Source organism: Triturus cristatus, chromosome 7 (assembly GCF_964204655.1).
Source record: "Triturus cristatus chromosome 7, aTriCri1.1, whole genome shotgun sequence".
NCBI classification, from domain to species: domain Eukaryota; kingdom Metazoa; phylum Chordata; class Amphibia; order Caudata; family Salamandridae; genus Triturus; species Triturus cristatus.
Genome location: NC_140590.1, coordinates 102,578,153 through 102,596,918, shown reverse-complemented (window position 1 = coordinate 102,596,918; position 18,766 = coordinate 102,578,153). Strand labels below are relative to the sequence as shown.

The 18,766-nt window shown below is 47.9% G+C and overlaps 1 protein-coding gene across 2 annotated transcripts in view; it reads right to left on the bottom strand.

Moving 5' to 3' along the window:
- Positions 1 to 18,455, bottom strand: part of LOC146808927 (interferon-inducible GTPase 5-like) — a 65,262-nt gene extending 46,807 nt beyond the window's left edge. Inside the window, exon 1 of one of the 2 annotated variants that reach the window (XM_085615728.1) lies at positions 18,341 to 18,455. In XM_085615728.1, the coding sequence (XP_085471854.1) occupies positions 18,341 to 18,438 (98 nt within the window). In that variant the 5' untranslated portion in view covers positions 18,439 to 18,455. Of the gene's footprint in view, positions 1 to 17,897; positions 18,049 to 18,340 lie in introns of those variants that run through there. The other variant, XM_085615730.1, reaches the window with a different exon arrangement.
- Between the last annotated feature and the right edge of the window lie 311 nt (positions 18,456 to 18,766).

Genomic DNA, 18,766 nt, shown 5'->3' with positions numbered 1-18,766 from the left:
GCAGCTCTTGCACCCCCTGTTGCTGTCTGGACTGGCGCAATTTGTGAGCCAATAGGCGGCCGCACCTATTTCCCCCCGTGTAAAAGGCCCGACGCACACGTAAGGACGCATTTTCGGCCCTATCATCATCAATGGATGCCAGCTGAGCCCTCACTACGCGCAATTGTCGCCAGATCCTGGGTGCCCCTGTACGTTGGTGCATCTGCTCCAACTCTTTGGTTCGTTGAGTGAAGTCCTCCATTTTGCACTTGCGCTCGGCGTTGTCAGTCGTCGAGATCGCAATGAGTTCCCCTTTAAGCACTGCCTTGAAAGCTGCCAGTTGTGTTGAGAGTGGAGTGTCATGATTATCGTTATGTGTCAGGTAGTCGTCCAAAGCACGCTGCACTTGTTTGACCACTTCAGTGTGGTGGAGGAGAGTTGTCGCACAAGCGCCATTGGCGGGTGGGTCGCTGCACTGGGGGGAGTGTAAGTGTAACCACGACTGGTGCGTGATCTGAGAGGGAGGCAGTCAATATCTCCGTCCCAACTGTCGGGGCCCGAAGAACCTCCGAGCCAAATAGGTAGTCAAGGCGAGCATAAGTTTTGTATACATTCGAATAAAACGAGTATTCGTGGTTTTGCGGGTGGAAGAAGCGCCACAGGTCAACCATTCCCAAGTCCCTTAGTCTGTCCAGGCCGCACGAGGAAAGCGTGCCCGATTGGCCTGAGCGCTGAGCCGATCTGTCCATTATGTTGTTAAGTACCAAGTTTAGGTCACCCCCAACAAGATTCTGCGCTATACTGTCGCTGTGGCCTCGGTCATGGCCTCATGTAGGAACTTTCTTGCCCCTCATTGGGGGCATAGATGGACCCTATGACAAACGTCTGCCCCCAATGGAAAATTGGTATGTAAGAAGTCGCCCTCTGTTCTCGGCCTCCTTTTCTGAAGAACCCTACCCCGGAAGGTGCGGGAGACTAGGATGGCCACCCCTGCTGTTTTAGTGGTGCTGGAGGAAAAAAGTTGATTAGGGAACAATCGGGATTTTAGGCGGTAGCAATCCCGGGCCAGTAGATGCATCTCCTGGAGGAGACAGATGTCCGCTTTAGAGTGCTCCAGGTAGGAGAGGACCGCTCTGCGCTTAACTAGATTATTGAGCACCCGCACATTCAGGGTGAGAATACGAGGCTCGTGGGGGCCATCTAAAGGCTGAGAGGCCACAAGCACAGCTAAGTACCGAGGCCAACAGAGTAGCGATGAGCAGGTAGCAGAGATGACCCATCAGAGCCAGTAGTGAAAAACAGTGGACGAGGGCCACCAAAAGAAATAAGAAAGGAAAAAAAAAAGCCCCAAAAATACAAAAAGTACAATCAGGATCAAAACTGTCCTTCGGCAAGTGGTAAAAAAGGGACTCCCACAAAAGGGAAAAAGAGAACAACAAATGACCAACAACTTGAACAAAATAGTCCGTCATCCCAGGCTGAACAGGACAAAATCGTCATGGGGTTCATAGTGACCAAGGTTGTACCCTCCCCGCCTCCCGCCTCAATGGGATGATGAGCAGGCAGTCCCCCATAAAGTCACGATTAGTGAGTCTTTGCCAGCGTCCAAGGGAGGGACTCCAGGACAGCCCTCTGCCCGATGCAATTTCTGTAGGGTCCGGCCGGTTGGGGCGTCGTCGTTGCTGCTGCCATCCCGATGGCGGTGCTCCTGTGGCGGGGTTTGAGCTGTGGGTCTCCACCTCCTCCTGCGGAATGGTGACTACAAGAAGTCTGCTAGCTTCAGACAGGGAGCGAAACGGATATTGTTTCCCATCAAGACGGAAATTTAATCGGAACAGGTGGCCCCAGGAGTAAGAAATATTGCGTTGACGGAGGTGGGACGTGATAGGAAGGAAAAGTCTGTGCTTCTGTAAAGTGATCGCAGCAAGATCCTGGTATAAAGGTGGGAGTTTGGTCCTGATAGGTAATTGGGTGCATAGCTCTGGTCCTACGGAGGATCTCCTCCTTGGTACGGAAGTCTTGGATGCAGGCCAGGATGTCAGCCAGGGCTGCCTTGTCAGCCCTGGGAGGCCCCACCCGATGGACTCTGTCAATCTTGATGTCGAATCCGGTGAGTTCCTCAGAACATGACTGAACAGACCCCTCACATATGCAAAGATGTCTACTGCTTCCGCATTTGTACAGACTCCCCGGATTCTGATGTTATGTCTCCGAGAACGATTCTCAAGGTCCTCGAGATGCGTTTGGAGATCTACCTGCTGCTCATGGATGAGTATGACCTCTTGTTGGAGCGTGGAAAGTTCAGAGTCCCTGTTATCTCCTTTATCTTCGAGGGCAGTCACCCGTTCCCTGATACTATCAACGTCCCTACGGATGTCCTTAATCTCAGAGGTAAGATCCAGCTTCACCGTCTGTAGGTCCTCCCGAAGCGTCGTGATGAGGGACTCAAGGAAGACACGTGTCACTGGTTCCTCCCGTGCACCTTCCGTTTGTGATGTGGCAGCGGCACCCTGCGATGAAAGGGCCATCTTGAAGGGTCCTTGCGTAGCCGCGGGAGTTCGAGAGAAGAGTTCCTCCAATGTTATGTCTGGTTTTGAGTCCTTCAGGTTTTTATTCCTCTTGGCCCGGGTGGAGGGCATAGCCCAAACTGGTGTTGTGGAGGGTCAAGTGATGCAAGCCCACCCCTGAAAAGCACCGGATTATAGCTGCGTGTGTCGGGTCAGACTTGTAGCAGGATGGCCGGCCGGAGCACCGTAACCCCAGCACAAGACCAAAGCGAAGCCAGACCCAAAGTGTGACGAATTAGGCTCCCCAGGGGTGGTCATTGCCCGCTCCCAGAGGGTCATGCACATCGATCAGGGGAGGGCCCCCCGTAACACGTATCCCATTCTGGGCTCACCTGGGACCATTAAGCAGCATGCTCCGGGCGATATCCGATGCAGTGGTGAATGGTGGCGTCGTGAGCGGCCTGCCCCTCTCAACTCACTCCTATGGCTCCGGTGTGCTTTCAGGCCTCGCTTAGTGTAGGCTTCGGGTGGGAGCTGCGCCGTCGCGTCCGCCCCGGAAAGCTGCAGCTTGTGGCAAAACTCAGGGTAGGTGGGGGCAAGTGCGGCCGGCTCCGATCAACCAGGCAGAGCTGCCATGCCCCTGGGGACTAGGCCGCAGAAGTCGTGGGGAAGGCCTGAAATGCCAGAGTCCCGCATAGAGTCTGCTCAGGGTATGGGTGGCGCTAGAGAGCTGGATCCCAGATTGCGCCTTCCTCACCTACGGGGGCACCCGTGGTACCCAATGGTCTTCACCGCAGTCCTTGCTTCGCCAGCCACCCACAGCAACAAGCCAGGCGCGGCCGAGTAAACTGGTGGGTCTGGCGACTCAGTTCCAGACAGCAGGTAGCACCCGACTCCGAGAGCGTGCCGTCGAACCCCGGGCAGCTATGGGGCGATCGCTCGAGGCAGGGTGACTCAGCGAGTCAGCGCGGTGCGGAGGCCGATGGGGTAGAGGCCGCGCCGCCGCCGTAAGAGCGCCGACTCCGGCTACCGGATCTCACCACCTGTGAGGCTCGGGGAAGCTGCAATTCCCTCTCCGGGGGCCCCAGATGAAGCTCTATGATTGGAAGCTGCCGCCCCCAACTTCGGTGCTGTGGATGGCTAAGAAGCCGGTGCTAAAGGGCGGCGGTTGGCAGAGAGGTAGCAAGGCACGTCCTACCTCGCCGCCATCTTGGCCACGCCCCATATATCATAAGAGTTAGAGTAAAAGCTGACAAGGAAAGAGAAGTATGAAAAATACTTATTGTGTGTTTAGTCTTTTTAGAGCTCAAGTCTATAAATGACACAGGAAAAGAATACTGCATAGCAGTGCAAGAAAAAGGTACAAGAATAGAAGAGAAGCTCAGTATCCAGGAAGTTGGGGTAGGTTAAAACATTAGGGAAGAAAGGAATTCAGTAAGAAGTATACCAGAGTAGAATAGAAGTGAAAGTAACTCTTGTGTTTTTAGTTTCCTAGGTTTTCCTCTACCACAACACTACGAAAGAATGAGTTTTGGAATAGAAGGGGAAAGAACGGAAGCCAGAATTCCAGGACAGTCTCTTCTTTATTTGTTATTTTATAAAATTCCCCCTTCCCCCTTGGGGGTCTGTTGGAGATTAGATTTATCTCAGTCTCCGAAGTATCTCTGAGAGGGAGTTGGGAAATAGAAACTTCTGTTCCTGTGCAAGTTCCTGGTAAGAGCACCTATCCTCCTTGACAGTTGATACCCCTTCTAACTCAGGATAGACTGACTCCCCTGCGCTGTAACCGATGATCCCTATGGTAACTGGACTTTGCTATATATACTGGGAGGAAAGAGACATAACATATGCCAGACCACCCCCGGGTAGCCGATATAAGCCTGGGACCCACAAACAAAATACATATTATGGGGTGGGCTATTGGTCGTGCTCAAATCATAGGTAAAATTGCAACTACTCCTTCCTACTTTAACACTCCCAAAATCTTGGACACAGAAACTAGCTGTTGTGTTAACTATTGGTACTGGCATTGCTTCATCTTTGGTAATATTCCGCATCTGAAAAGACCTGAAGTATTCAGTGACATTAAAATCTTGAAAATCCATCATTTCATTTTGGATCCACGTTCCATTCTTTTTGACTTCATAAATATTTATGCAGGCATCTGGGTGCAAAGTATCAGGGGCCCTTTGCTCTCCTGGAGTAAACTCCTGGTGTACACGGATATATTCCAGCACAGTCTCATAGTCTGCATACATCATATTCATCGCATCAGTGTGGTAATGGATATTTACCATGGTAAACAGTTGAAACCATGCCTCACAGCTCCCTAAATAAGAGAAGGGTAGGGAAATTAATAAATCATTTTTATGCATCACAGAAGGGAGCAAGCCACAAACCCAGCAATCAGTAGCATTGGAGGTATGGTGTGCCTGATGAAGCATCTGTAAGAAAACATTGTCAACGTACGTTTGTCTGTATCTTTCCTTATGAGGGGCCATAGTGAGAAATGCATGCTCTGGGGGAACAGGGGTAGTACCAATCGAAGAATGCACAGGATATTTCTCCTCAAGGAACCACATAATCCCGAATGCAATAATTAAGAAGATCAGAACAATGAATACAAAAACGGTCTTGCTTTTAGTGGACCAACTAGACCAACCTGGACCACTTTGCTCAAAACATGGGGCTACAAAGGGCTGTTCGTCATCTATAATAAGGCGGTCAAATGGGTACATTGAATTTTTTTAAATCGGACTACTAGAGAAAAGATCATACAATGGAGCCAACGATGATAAAACAAAGGAGAGAGGCACAAAACCCAGCGTCCTTCTGAGCCTCGCCGGTAGACTCCTATTGTTCGTTACAGTGGTGCTATTGAGCACTTCTTGGTGGAGCTGCGCGATCGCAGCCCTTTCCGAAGAAATCCACTTCGCTCAGGATAGGGTACCCTCCCTCCTGGGAAGACACCCTCAACCTATCCTGTCCAGTGTCTTGGACAATGCACCAATCTCCCTTTCCCTGATCTATAGTTGGTACCTCAGACAGGGTACATACACCCTATTCTTCATCCATGCAGTCCATCCCTCATCTGACTTTTCCTTTGGTGCACTGTCCCTCCATCGGGGCGTAAATTGTACCTGGCCACTCCGAGCACTGTGTCATCACAGAAAAGGACCTTAAATTTAGGGGGCAAAAGGATTGGGACTCAAGTTCCTGTGGGCAAGATGGAGGAGGATCCTGGGCAGCACTTACTTGTGGAGGGGGACTGCCTCATTCAAGACAGCGTCGTTCTCCTCCTCCGTTTGCGCCAATGTCAGTTGAGCATCAGAAAAGGGGACAAAACATGGTACATTCTCTGTCCAATGGTCCCCCACGCCGTCCACTGGTCGTAGTAGAGGGATAACAGGACTCTCCGGCAGTGAGATGAATGGATCCAATGCTTTTGGCCGTCCACCTTCACTGCTGTCCGGGAGGTGAGGAGGACCTGCAGAGGCCCTTTCCAGCGTGGCTCCAAACTCCCCTTCCTCTGGTAGTTCTTTACCAAGATATAGTCACCAGGTCGAATGCCGTGACCTGGTCCCTCAGGTATTGGCGGTAGAGCCTCGTGAATCTGTTAGTGAATGGAATGCAAATTTGTAGTCAACTCGCACAAGTAGTCCACAAGCAAAGGGTATTCTATCTCGGAAAAACGACGGGCAGTGACCGGTGGCTGAAAACGACCTTGTATGGGGACAACCCTATTCTAGAGTGGGATGTTGCCCTTGTGGACAACAGGGCTAGGTTTAATGCATCTGGCCATTGCAATCCTGTGCTTTCTTTGATTTTTGCCAACTTTAGCTTGAGAGACCATTGTACCTCTCAACTAAACCTGCCGATTGGGAATGGTTAGCTGCGTGGAATTTCTGCTTGATGTGCACCCATCGCACAGTAACTGGATAGCCTTTGAGTTGAAGTGACTTTCGTTGTCACTCCAAAACGGGGCAAGCCGAAGCGTGAGAAGAACTCTTAAGAGTGCCTTCGCCATTGCCATGGCTGTGTTCTCTTTCGTGGGGTAAGCTTCAATCCATTTACTGAAAGCACAAACCACCACTAACACATATTTCAAATTGTTGACTCGTTACATTTCCATGAAATCCATCTGGAGAACCTCGAAAGAGAAGGAAGGTGATGCAAAGTTACCAGAGGGTGTAGGGGTGCCTCTTCCAGGATTATGCATCATGCAGACCATGCAGTACTTCACCAGATGAGCAGATACCTTAGGGATGTTATCATTCTGCCATACAGAATCTAACAACTTACATATTCTCTTTGCACTAATGTGAGCTGGTCCATGCGCCATTGGGACTACAGGGAGTACATATGCATCTGGTAACATCCATCTCTGACTTATCAGTCCAGCACCCTTCCTCGTCTAAACGCCCTGTTCTCTCCTGCCATATTGCTAACTCCTCAATTGTTGCATCGCTTTGAATCTCTTTAATGTTCTCCAATGTATCTTCGAACATCGCACCGTCAGGTACCCATCTAGCAGGACCTGCCACAAACATTCTTTTCATTTTAGATTGGGCTGTCTCCTTAACTGTCTGATCTGCAAACACATTTCCCCTCCCCACATGATCAGTAATTGCCTTGTGGGCACTGCACTTCACTTTTGCTACCTTTTGGGGAAGTGTCAGAGCTTACAAAAGCCTGTGTATCAGTGGGCCATTCTGTATTTTTAACCCATGCGAAGTCAAGAATCCCCTCTCCGCCAAGAGCCGCCCACAATTATGGGCAACCATGAAGGCATACTGGCAATCAGTATAAATATGGACAGTCAGTCCCTCACTTAACTCGCAAGCTCGAAGGAGAGCAACTAGTTCTGCAGCTTGGGCCGATTGATAAGGAACACGTGATGTCTCAGCGCAACACAACGCAGCGTAGTAATAGCGTACACTGCAGTGATGGTGCCATCTTGTAGTTTAAAACAAGAGCCATCAACATATAGTTCCCCTTGTGGGTCAGATAAGGGAACATCAGTCAGATCTACCTGTCCTTTCGTCTCTACGAACGTTTCGGCAAATGCAATCATGCACATCTATCTCCTCACTTTGAATTGAGGAAGCGGATGAGGAGCGTTGATCAGGGCGCTGTCTGCCAGCCCCAGCGCTGGCTCAAGGAGGTGTCTAGCGCAGGGTGAAGTGCTTCCAATTTTCGAGTTGCAGAGAGCCGCAGCAGAGGCTCTCAGCAGGACTCGGCCGGTTGCCGGGGCAACAGGAAGCCCAACGGAGGCAGTGCCAAGTAGAGAGGAGGCGCGGTGACCTCGTCAGCGAGAGCGGGACATCGCACCCTCCCGGAAGGAAGCAGTGCTCCCCATCTCCTGGCCAATAAAGAAGAGGAGGAAGTCAGGCATTGAAGGACTGGTTGAGGGCGGGGCATAAGAGCCGGAAGTTAGGCAGGAGGGAAGCCCGCGGCCGGCGAGAAAAACAGGCAGACACGGTGCTGGATGTGAGGCGGGGTTCCCGTATCAGTGAGAGAAGCCCCGCTTGCCACATGAAGAAGGGAGCGGAGAACAGGGGGGGGTCGCAGCCTGTGTCCGCCCGATCCCAAGGCAGTGCCAGAGTCGTCCCTCAGCCCCAGTGGAGTCCTGAGAAGAAGCCCAGCGGGAGGAGAGTCTGCCAAGCCCCGGTGAGTGGGGCTTCTCTTTTAAATGGTTGGGACCGATTAAGGGTTTCCAGGGCAAAGTAGTGCCAAGGCATTTCCCTCAGCTGCCCCACTTGACAGTGGGCAGCTGCGATAATCGGGGCACATTATCGGTGCTCACTTGGCCATAGCTGGTAGTTAGAAGTCCCGGAGTGGGACAGTGGTACCCGTGCCTCTTTGTTTGGTTCCCTGCTGTACCGCCGTGGCGGACAGCTGCTACGTTTGGGGGCATTTTTGGTGATGAGGAGGGGGGTGAGATACACTCCCCCAAGCCTCAGTGCATTGCGCACATCTTTTTTGCTGCATTGGCAGCCAGAGGGCCAGTAGACCTGACTTTGCTGGACATAGAGCATTCGAGCCCTAAAAAAGGCCAGTTGGCCCGGGGGTCAGTTGAGAGTGTTGGTAGGGTGCCAGGCCCTAACGTGATGACCCATGCATAAATGTTGATGCCTACAGTGATCGCATACCTTGTTTATGCTTAGGATATTTATGAGCAATGTTCTGACCTAATGTGTAATGTATGTAGGCTTAGGAGGTTATGGCATACTGTGGTCACGCTGGTGAGGCATAATGTGTTTATACTAATGTGATATAATGCTTAGGTCATTATAGTACCAGTAGTGACTGGTTGTGTTTTAGATTTACTTACCTGCATTGTTTTGGTTCTGACCGTGGCCCAGTCCTGTATATAATCCCCTGTGAATATTGCCCGTGCCAGTTGGCACAGTGTAAATGTGTGATTAGGTTTCTAATGTGTCTATGGTAATACAAAGGCTTTTTTTTAAATATAACCTTGTGTGGAGTTTCTTTTGTGGTGTGCCTAGTGTGTTGCTGTGTGTTTGTGTTGTGTAAACGCTTTACACATTGCCTCTGAGATAAGCCCGACTGCTCGTGCCAAGCTACCAAGGGGGTGAGCAGGGGTTATCTTCAGTGTGTACCTCCCTTGCCCTGACTAGAATGGTGGTTTCTGCCTGGCTTTGACGCAAGCCTTAGCCAACCAGAAATCCCATTTCTAACAAGTGGTATAACAACCACGACTCGGGTCATGACAAGGTCTAGAGCACATAGAATCGCTGGGATCCAAAGGAACCACCCAAGGTGAGTAGATAGGGACCCCACGGAGGACGAGTGCAGTGTGCTAACACAACTCAGGCTCCGTACAATTCCATGGGGAAGTTGCTGTTGCAATTTTACAGTTTAAGGACCCTTCTAGGAGGACTTCGAGGAAACCCTTTGGAAGTTAAGAGGTTGGAGAGCCACCCCACCCGTGGATACCATAGTACCAGAGTTACCTATCTCAGAGGAGCCGGGTGCATAGGTCTGAAGTGGTGTTGGAAACCACCGTTGTTCTCAATGGAGGGCTGAGAATAAGTACTGCTGCTGTGAAGGTGAAAAGGGTCCGGTGGAATCCAAGCCTGGATTCTGGAAGGAAGGAACCTGAAAGCAGTGGGGACAGAGTCTGGGTCACTGAAGAGTGACCAGAGGCTCGGGAGACGAATGTCCACCGATGTCGGGTGCTTCAGGTGCAAAGAAGGGATGCTTTACTCTGCAGCCATGAGGACCAGGAGAAGTTGATGATGATCAGGAGCCAGACGCGAGCTGTCCCACGAAGGATGTCGAGTGCTGAGGGGTCGGTGTCCAGCTGGAGCACCAACAAGCCTTGGCAAAAGCAACCCACGCAGGAAGGTCAAGCAGGTTACGGCGAGGACCAGCAAGGTCCTGGGGACTCTCCAAGAAATGGAGAGTCAGGCCACGTCTGGAGCAACCAGGGAAGCTCAATAGAACTCAAGATGACCCTCAGGAGGACCCACAGGCCGAACGAGCAGGAGTCGCGAGGGGACCTCGAGCAAAATCACAAAGTACCAGCCCACGGAGCACTCGGTGCAAGGAGGCCGGAGTTCTTTGGTGGGAATACTGCTCAGGGTCAGGACTACACTGAGTCCGATGCACAAGCTCGAGAATATCAATGGGTTGCGGCGCTTGACTCAGCAACGGCCCCCTGGGCACAACATAGGACCCACAGAGGTGGGGTATTAATTTTGAAGTAAAAAATGTTTATTCAACAATGTTGGTTTGAAATCATATGTATAATTTAATTAATTCTCCTTAGGTTCAAATAACGCTTGGATTTAATCCATGAATCTTGAATTATTCAATAACATCCAAATGTACGTTGTTCCCTATGCATTTCGGGCTGTTCGCCCTTCTTCAGGGGCAGCTCGAGAATCGCCATCAAGCATATGTCCTTGCAAATAGATGCTGTGCACAGGGGTTACGGCTATGCAGTCCTCACGAGGGATACTGGCCTCAAACTTGTTGAGAGGGCAGATCAACCTATGGACCTTCAGAAACCCACCTCCTGTGTTGCTGAAATCTTGGGAGTCTGCAGGAACTCAGGAGCAGCAGACCAGTCAGTTGCATTGAGGTGCCTGCGAATGCAGCGGAGTGACTCCTTCACTCCAAGGGAGATTCTTCAGTTGTCCTTAGTGCACCTCAGGTCCTATATGGAGCCTGGATGGAGCAAGGGCACAGACAAAGCTTTGAACGGAGAGGGAGACAAAGTGAAGCACAGTCGAAGTCCAGCGATGTCCCGAGTGTCCAGACGGTCGAAGGTCAGTGGCATCTTCTTGTAGAATCTTGTCCACGTAAAATCTAAAGTCTTACAGCCAGGTAAGCCTTTTTGTACCCACTGGAGAGGGTTGGACAGATTCAGGGGAACCTCCTAGGTGAGGGGCAGTACAGACTGGAGGTTACTCCCATGTCCTCTGTCTAGTTTCACGCCAGAGCAGGAGCCAATGGCTCCCAGAATTGGTTTCAGCTGGACTATGCACAGGAACGCCAAATGTGCACCAAGTGCAGACTTTCAGGCACTCTCAGAGTGCACCCACCCAGCCCCAATACACTAAATCCTGTCTGGGAGGTGGTTACACCTCCCTGTGACAGGATGCCTATAGTGCTGCCTTCTTCTGCTCGAGCTTGGCTCAGCAGCAGGAGGGCAGAAATGTGTCTGTGGTCGGCAGCATCCATTTTGTGCTGACTGGGTCGAGAAGGTTGGCACCGGATAGACCAGTGACCCCACAAAGCTCGATTCAGAAGGCTGGAATCATACCTCCCACACCGGTTACTGGTGTGGGAGGTATGATTCAAAGGTGTTTGATACCAAACAAGATATGTTTGTATGCAGCCGTTTTCGAGATAGCATTTACCGCAAGGTTATAATGCACCTCTACCTATATGTCCGGCTGAGTCACAGACAACCCAGGAGAATGGTATCCGAAGGCTGCAGAGGAGCTCTGCTCATGCAGGGGCACCTTCTCACGTAAAACCCAGTACCCTGCCTTCAGGATTGATAAGGCCTGCTATAGGGGTGACTTATATGTTTTAAGTGTAGTGACCTATAGATATAGTGAACCTATATCTAAAGTGAGTGGTGCAAGCACCAGCTTTGCCGTAGAAGACCTGTAGTTCCATTTTGCATGGCCACTGATGGATCGCATAATACATGATTTGGCCCATGGGAGGCCTCTGGGATACCCATGCCCTGGGTACCATATACGAGGGACTTATAAGGGTCACTAGTATCCAATCTGGAGTGTACCAAAGTACATGCATAACAATTTAAAAGAGAAAGCAGATAGACTGGGGTCCTGATTAGCAGTATCCCGGTCAGAACAGTGCAACATCAAGCAAAATGTGGGGGTAACCTTAAGAAGCAGATCCTACTTTCCTACATACACCATTGAAATGCATGCATCTACTCAACCACAGAAGAACAAGTAATGAAGGCAAGGCTTGCGAGTTTTTTTTACACGGATCCCTCTAGACGTACAAATGCCTACAGTGCACACAGTTATGAGATATTTTACCAGGAACTGAATATGTGTTCCTGCAGTTTACACACGGATCCCCGGGACAATTAACTGCATTTTTGGAATGGACACCTGTAAGTTGCACGGAATGACCTGTAATGTAACTGGTGCTCATGTAAAGCCATTGCTTCGGATTATCTCTTTTTAAAGATCTTCGGATTTGTTTGGGAGCGGACCACTGAATCCTTTCTGCTTATTCCGTGCTTCTATCTTCCCTATAGCATCTGTTTTATTATGTTTTAGGGCTATAGGAAGACCCAGGCGTCACCAGCCATTTTACAGTTTTAATTGTGCATTGCTTTGATTGGTCTTTCCCTGCAAGCACAGCAGCCTCTCTCAGAAAATCTCTTTCTATGCTTTTACTAGATTCTTCTCCATGGCGTGCTTTACCATGCCTTGCTGCTCTTCCCCTTGGTGTGTTCATCTCAGCCTGGAGAGCCCTGGATAGATTCAGGGTCCAGCATTCCACTGCTTCAGTTTTCCTTGATTCTGGAGTACTCGACCTAAACAAGATTAGTGTTTGAATATGATTATTGGGCACGTGAGTAACAGAAGCTCACATAGGCCACAAAAAAGTCTTACCCACACTTCAAAAACTAAAATACAAGTACGCTAATGTATAGCCAAACAAAACAATAATGTAATTCTTCTTTACAAACTTATCCAAGTACGAAATGGTAGTTCATCTCCCCTTCATGTTTTATTTATTGACATGAAGATTCAGGCATCCTAATATGTGCATGTCTTTGGATTACACCGAGCATTTTAATATGAAACAGTTTCTTCATACAAATAATATGTTGCCAAGTAGGATCTAATCCTTTAAAAGGGAAGAGGAGGTTAAGTGCAGTAATGCATCTTTGAAATGACATTGTCCTGCGGGACGTCCCTGTTGGATTCACAGATTCATTTAATAGGAAGAATCCTTGAGATCTTCTGGGTTTGGATAGTCCCTTACTCACTCTCAATCCAGGAGGTGGGAATCTGGACCTGTTCCAGCCCTCCACTCTTCAGCAGAGACCACATACGGACAGGTTTTGCAGAGAGTAGCATGTAGGGCCCACCGCTGCCATACATAAAAACAATAATTCTTCCTTGTTACTTCAGAGACTTTTTCAGAATGATGTTCGCAGAAAATAGTGAGACCTTTTGAAAATATGCCTGTTTCTGTTTGCTGCTTTTACTTCTGTCTGCCGTAGCTGTCATCATCCTTAGCATTGCGCAAGGGGATGTGTTTGCTTATACCTTGGGTAGCATAATTTTTAGACAATCTATTCACATTAATTTATTATTTCGAGTGTTGACACAACAGGGTCCGGAAAAAATGTGTCCGGCTGCATACCAGCAAAGCGCATTGACGTGGTGCCTGAATTAAATCACATTGTGCATGTCAACATTATCTACAGAGAAGTAAGATGTGTCACGTTTTCCGTCCTTGCCTCAGAGAGCCAAATTCAGACTAATCCTGCTGTGATCACAGCATTCAGTTAAATATTTTCGGCTACCATCATAGATTATCTATAGGGTATCACCATTTACACCATTGGAGCATCAAGGCAACACCAGCACGAAAGGCTTAGGGCATAATTTAGAGGAGGATTACCAAGAGACATAACCACAATAAGGCGAATATCCAGCCCCTCACCCCCACCCCGTCTGCTTTCAGGTCACCTGATTTTGAGAGCAGAAGACTATGCCCCCAGTGGTGCAGTCCCAAATGGCACCACCATTGAGAAAACAAGTTGAGACCAGTTAAATTGGTGCCATATGGGCCATCAAATAATTATTCATTCTTTGTCTGCTACACAGTGCTGTAGATGCTTTTCTAGTCCCCATAGTAATTCCTCATTCCAAGGCCTCTAGGCAATGCTGCAGCTGATTCTCTGGTCCAGTCAGTAATTCCTCATTCTAAGCCCTCTAGACAGTGCTGCTAGCTGCTCCTCTGGTCTCATCAGTAAGTCCCCATTCTAAGTTTTCTAGGCAATGCTGTAGCTGCATCTTTGGTCTGGTCAGTAATTCATCATTTTAACTCCTCTAGACAGTGCTGCTTGCTGCTTCTCTGGTCAAGCCAGTAATTCCTCATTCTAAGTCCTCTGGTCAGTGCTGAAACTGTGTCTCTGTTCATACATCCACTACACTCCAAACCATAACACATAGATAAAAGACATTCTCATTTACAACGCCAATAGCTCTAACTCAGACAAATGCAAGACCTATTGCATTGCAAATGCTTGTTTTATATGGATGGGAACTGTGGTCTAGAGGGTAAAGTTGCTAACCTTGGCATATGGCGAACCAGGCTTGAATTCCAATCTCGGCACAAACTCTGTGATGCTGACCAAATTCCTTAATGTACCCTGCCTAAAATGGAAAAGAAAGTATGGGTCTACTATATTGTGCTTCAAAGCACTTCTGCGAGGTTCGCGCTATTAAAGAACACTGCAAGGGAAAACAAGCATTGGCATAGCCAATAGGTCTCGCTTTTGCGACCTTATAAGTATTTAGTTATGCAGCACAATATCCTTGGTGCAACAACATCAACTGTTGCATGGCTAAACACTTATAAGGTCCCAAAGGCGAGACCTATTGGCTATGCCAATGCTTGTTTTAACTGAAGTTCAGTTAAACAGAAATACGAAAATTGAAAAATGAAACCTTAGTTCAGTTACTGAACTTTTCGTTTTTCATCACTGCTACTTACTTAAGGGCTACCACCTGTTCTGTACTGTCATCCCTCCTGGCAGTGCTGAGAAATTGCTGAAGCCATGGCCTTGGCAAGGGGTTGCTATTGTACTCAAAGCCACCTGGTAAAACCCCAATGGGGATAAGTGACTGCTGTCCTCTGCTGCGCAGCAGTCTGAGCAGGAGCATGGCGCAGTAAAGGCTACACCAAGGACAAGAAGAGATCTTCACATACAAAAGGGAGGGCAGCCAAACAATTATCCTGTAAAAGCAGAAAATGACCAGGGAAATTTCTCTGCCGAACAATACCCACACTTTAAGCATATTTTAAGTTGCAGATGTATAACATGCTATCTAAGCTTTACTCCTTCATATGTGGCCCACGAAGTCAACAAAAAATTGAATGAAAGTACAAAGCGGAGAGCTTGGGGAAATGTAATACTCACAACCCGATGCCTATCTACAAGAAGCAAGTAACCTGCCTAGCACTTTGGAAAGACCATTTTATGGACTCAGTAATTGGTTCCAGTGACACAGTGAGCACACCCTGGTCTGGGAAAAACACACAAAAGGTATGTTTCTGGGTATCCAACTGTTGATATTTTTTTCATCACACAATGTAAATCTCTCGCCCGACAGTTTTTACAAGAGGACGAAGTACCAGTCAAACGTTAGAAATACAGTATTAAAAAAATAAATTAAAAAAAGCAGGTAAGTGAAAGACACACCCTAAAGAGCTTTCTCTCAAAATCAGAATCCTCCTACTTCAAGAGTCGTTTAAGATTTCTCCTGTTCTGAAAAGACTAATTTGATATCACAGCACAAGCATACATTCGCTGTCATTTGTAGACATCACACGCTCTCAGAGAAGTATTAATGGTTAAAGATTCACGCCCCCAAAGTTATGCCTTCTGATACAAAGCCTCAAGTCACTACCCTCATGCAGACAGCAACAAGCATCGTTAATGGACTACGAAAAAATGTAAAACTAGAGACATCCTTGTACATGTAAGGAAAGCTCACAACTTGCCACGGAGGAACTCTCCAAACTCAAACCCCGACACGTGAGGCGTTAACAAAATGAAACCGTGCTAAAGACATTCATCTAAGAAAAAAAATCTCTCCTGCAAAGAGGACATAAGCACAGCTACAAGATCTTACATGGGCTCCAAATGAGGAGAGAATGGGCCTAGTATCGCGAAGATTATGCATGTTCCAAGGGCCCACTACCTTGGATATGCTGAACTTTAAGGCATTTTAAATAGCTAACTGCGAGCAGGTGTGGACTGGCCTGTAGGGAAATCTGGCTGTGCCATCGGTGTGTGGGGCTGGTTTTGTGGCGTCATAGAACATGTCAAACCATTAACGTGCCTGCTGCAAAGCATTGCGTGCTCCCAGCCAATTAACATTTTTCATTTCTTATCCAGAGTAAAATGGCGCAGCAGCTTGAAGTTTTGCAGAGAACAGCAGACGTGGAATAGCAGGGCCCGTGATGAGAGGAGGAGCACCCGATTGATAAAATGCGTACAGTGCGTGGATGCTATTATCTCATTGAAGCAAGGTTGGCGGCCCAAAAAAGCTCTTGTCGGTAGAAGCGCAGGGACATGCCAATGTTTTTCTCTTTTTGACAGGGAAGGAACATAGTGAATATTGGTACAAGCATTGCAGGCAGCAAACACAAATAAGTGATGAGTTTGACCTGCTAACAAACCAAGGAAGCCTGTATTAAAAAGTTCAGTCTCGCCTTATTTTCAAACGTGGTCACTTTTTTAAATCTTCAAATTTGCCAACTGGGGCAACTATTTTTTGGTGCGCATGTTCTGCCCCAGTCCACACCTGGCAGTGAGAGCAGACGCTTCCGCTCGTTTGGGCTTCATGCGACAGTAGGCTTTGTCTCTCAGCTCCTAGCTATTCCTGTTAACTTGGCAGAACTCGTCTCTTGGGCGACACCCACCCTGTCGTTCTCCACCACATAATAAAGGCAGGATATGCTGCCTGCACTTCGCCCGGAGAAAAGCATTTCAGCCGGGAACACGGTGAACTATTAAACGAGATCTTTCCGAGAACGTTACATTGTGATTTTCATTTCTACAAAAAAGATATGGACTACCTAGTAAGCACCCTATTTATTCTGTGTAAATATTATGCACAAACTCACCAACGGGAATATTACATGACCGACTGGTCCTGCAGTTTGCCATTCTCCTACCGCGCCGCCAAGACCTGGAACACCCTCCCCCTCATCCTACGACAAACCGAAGACTTTCTAACCTTCAGGAGACAACTCAAGACCTGGCTGTTCGACCAGTAGCAACAGCACCCCCCTCCTCCCCTCAGCGCCTTGAAACCCTTGCGTGTATGTAGTGCGCTTTACAAATTAACTGATTGATTGATTAAGACACCTTTCACAGTGTGGTCAGATGTGCTCAGACAAGAGAGCAACATTAACCAACGCAGTCACATCAAATTTGTGGTGTTTTCGATTTAAAATACTTGGAGTCAGTGGCCAGCTTGCTTGGAACACACTAGCGGAAAAACTGAGTTTATCAATAATGGATTTGGCACACGGAACTGCAACTGGGGTTTGTCAGTTCACCACTCTTGCCCCTCAGCAGCTCTGACAAGAAAGAAAAAAGCACAAGCACGCGCAACAGCAGGGGGAGGGGAGAGAGGAGGGGGCCTGCGCGATTCCCTTGCGGGAGCGAGCAGCATGGCGCTATAATTGATAACATATGGCGCTGCTGCTCGATCCCGCAAGGGAATCGCCAAACATGCACGCGTTGCAATTGAAAGCAATGCAACGCGTGCCCGTTTGTGGGCGAAAAAGGGAACCGATGGCTAAAGGTCTTTTTCCTATGTGCTGCGTAGGCGAGACCTAAAAAAGATTCAACGTAAACCAGGGCTAATCAAAGTGTCTGAATGGCATGGAAGCACACACACTGGCAGTGTTTAAATACACGTAAAGTACAATTTGGGAACAAGAATACGCAGTAACACAATTTTCTACGTGTTTTGGGTTTTGTCATTGTGATATCGCCGAACGTGAAAAACTGTTAACCAATATTTTACAGAGGAAGGCACAGATTAAATATCTGAGGACAATACTTTCCAGAAACTAACGGATTAATGACTTGCTTGCTGTTTTACATTATTATTTTCGAGTAGGTCGCTTTACCTGAGATCCCGCAGTGTAGTATTAACTTCCCCTTTTGTAAGAAAGCCGCGGGACCGAAGTTGGCTTAATTCCTAACATGAGAGGATGCGTTTTCAAGTTCAAAACTGGCAGATCTATTTTAGACGAGATAGTGGCAAAATACTGCCCAATAGGGAAATCCCACACAAGGACGAGAGCAGACTATAGAAGAATTAGCTGTGAAAAGTAAAATCGGACAGTAACAGTATCCATCACACAAACAGGAGTACGAATAATCTGTTTCTGATCCTCCTCCTATCTATCTCCATCGAACAAATTAAACTTAAAAACCTTTTTTTACATCGTATTTTTCTATTCACTAGTAGGTTTTTTATTAAATCCTGTTACATGTATTTAAATCTAAAAAAACAAGGATGTTAAAAACTGCACTTTTTTGAAAACTTAACACATGTTTGCAATAGTACCGTGACAGAGCCATTGGATTTGAAATTGTGGTTGTCCGTGTTTCATATGATCTGCGGGTAACCTCTTCTATTCCAAGATGGTGGCCATGCTTCAGCATTGGAGGAGCTTTCTCGACTTAGTCCTCTTTCAATTTCAGTAGCACCGAAGCGGCGGAGACTTATTTATAGAGGTGGGCGGAAGCCGGTTGAGTCTGCTGTCTATTCCGAGGTTTAGGCCAACGTTTCGGAAAATAAATAAAAACGTGTGGAAATGGTGGGTTTCTATCTCGAGAAATGCATAAAGGCCTTACTAAATAAGAAAGCAACACGCGTGGACATTGCACGTGCTGGTATTGTGAAAAATAAAACTTGGAATCTGTTATCTCTTATTAACATTCATAATTCGATGTATACGAAAAGAAGCAAAAATACTTATAACTTATGTAA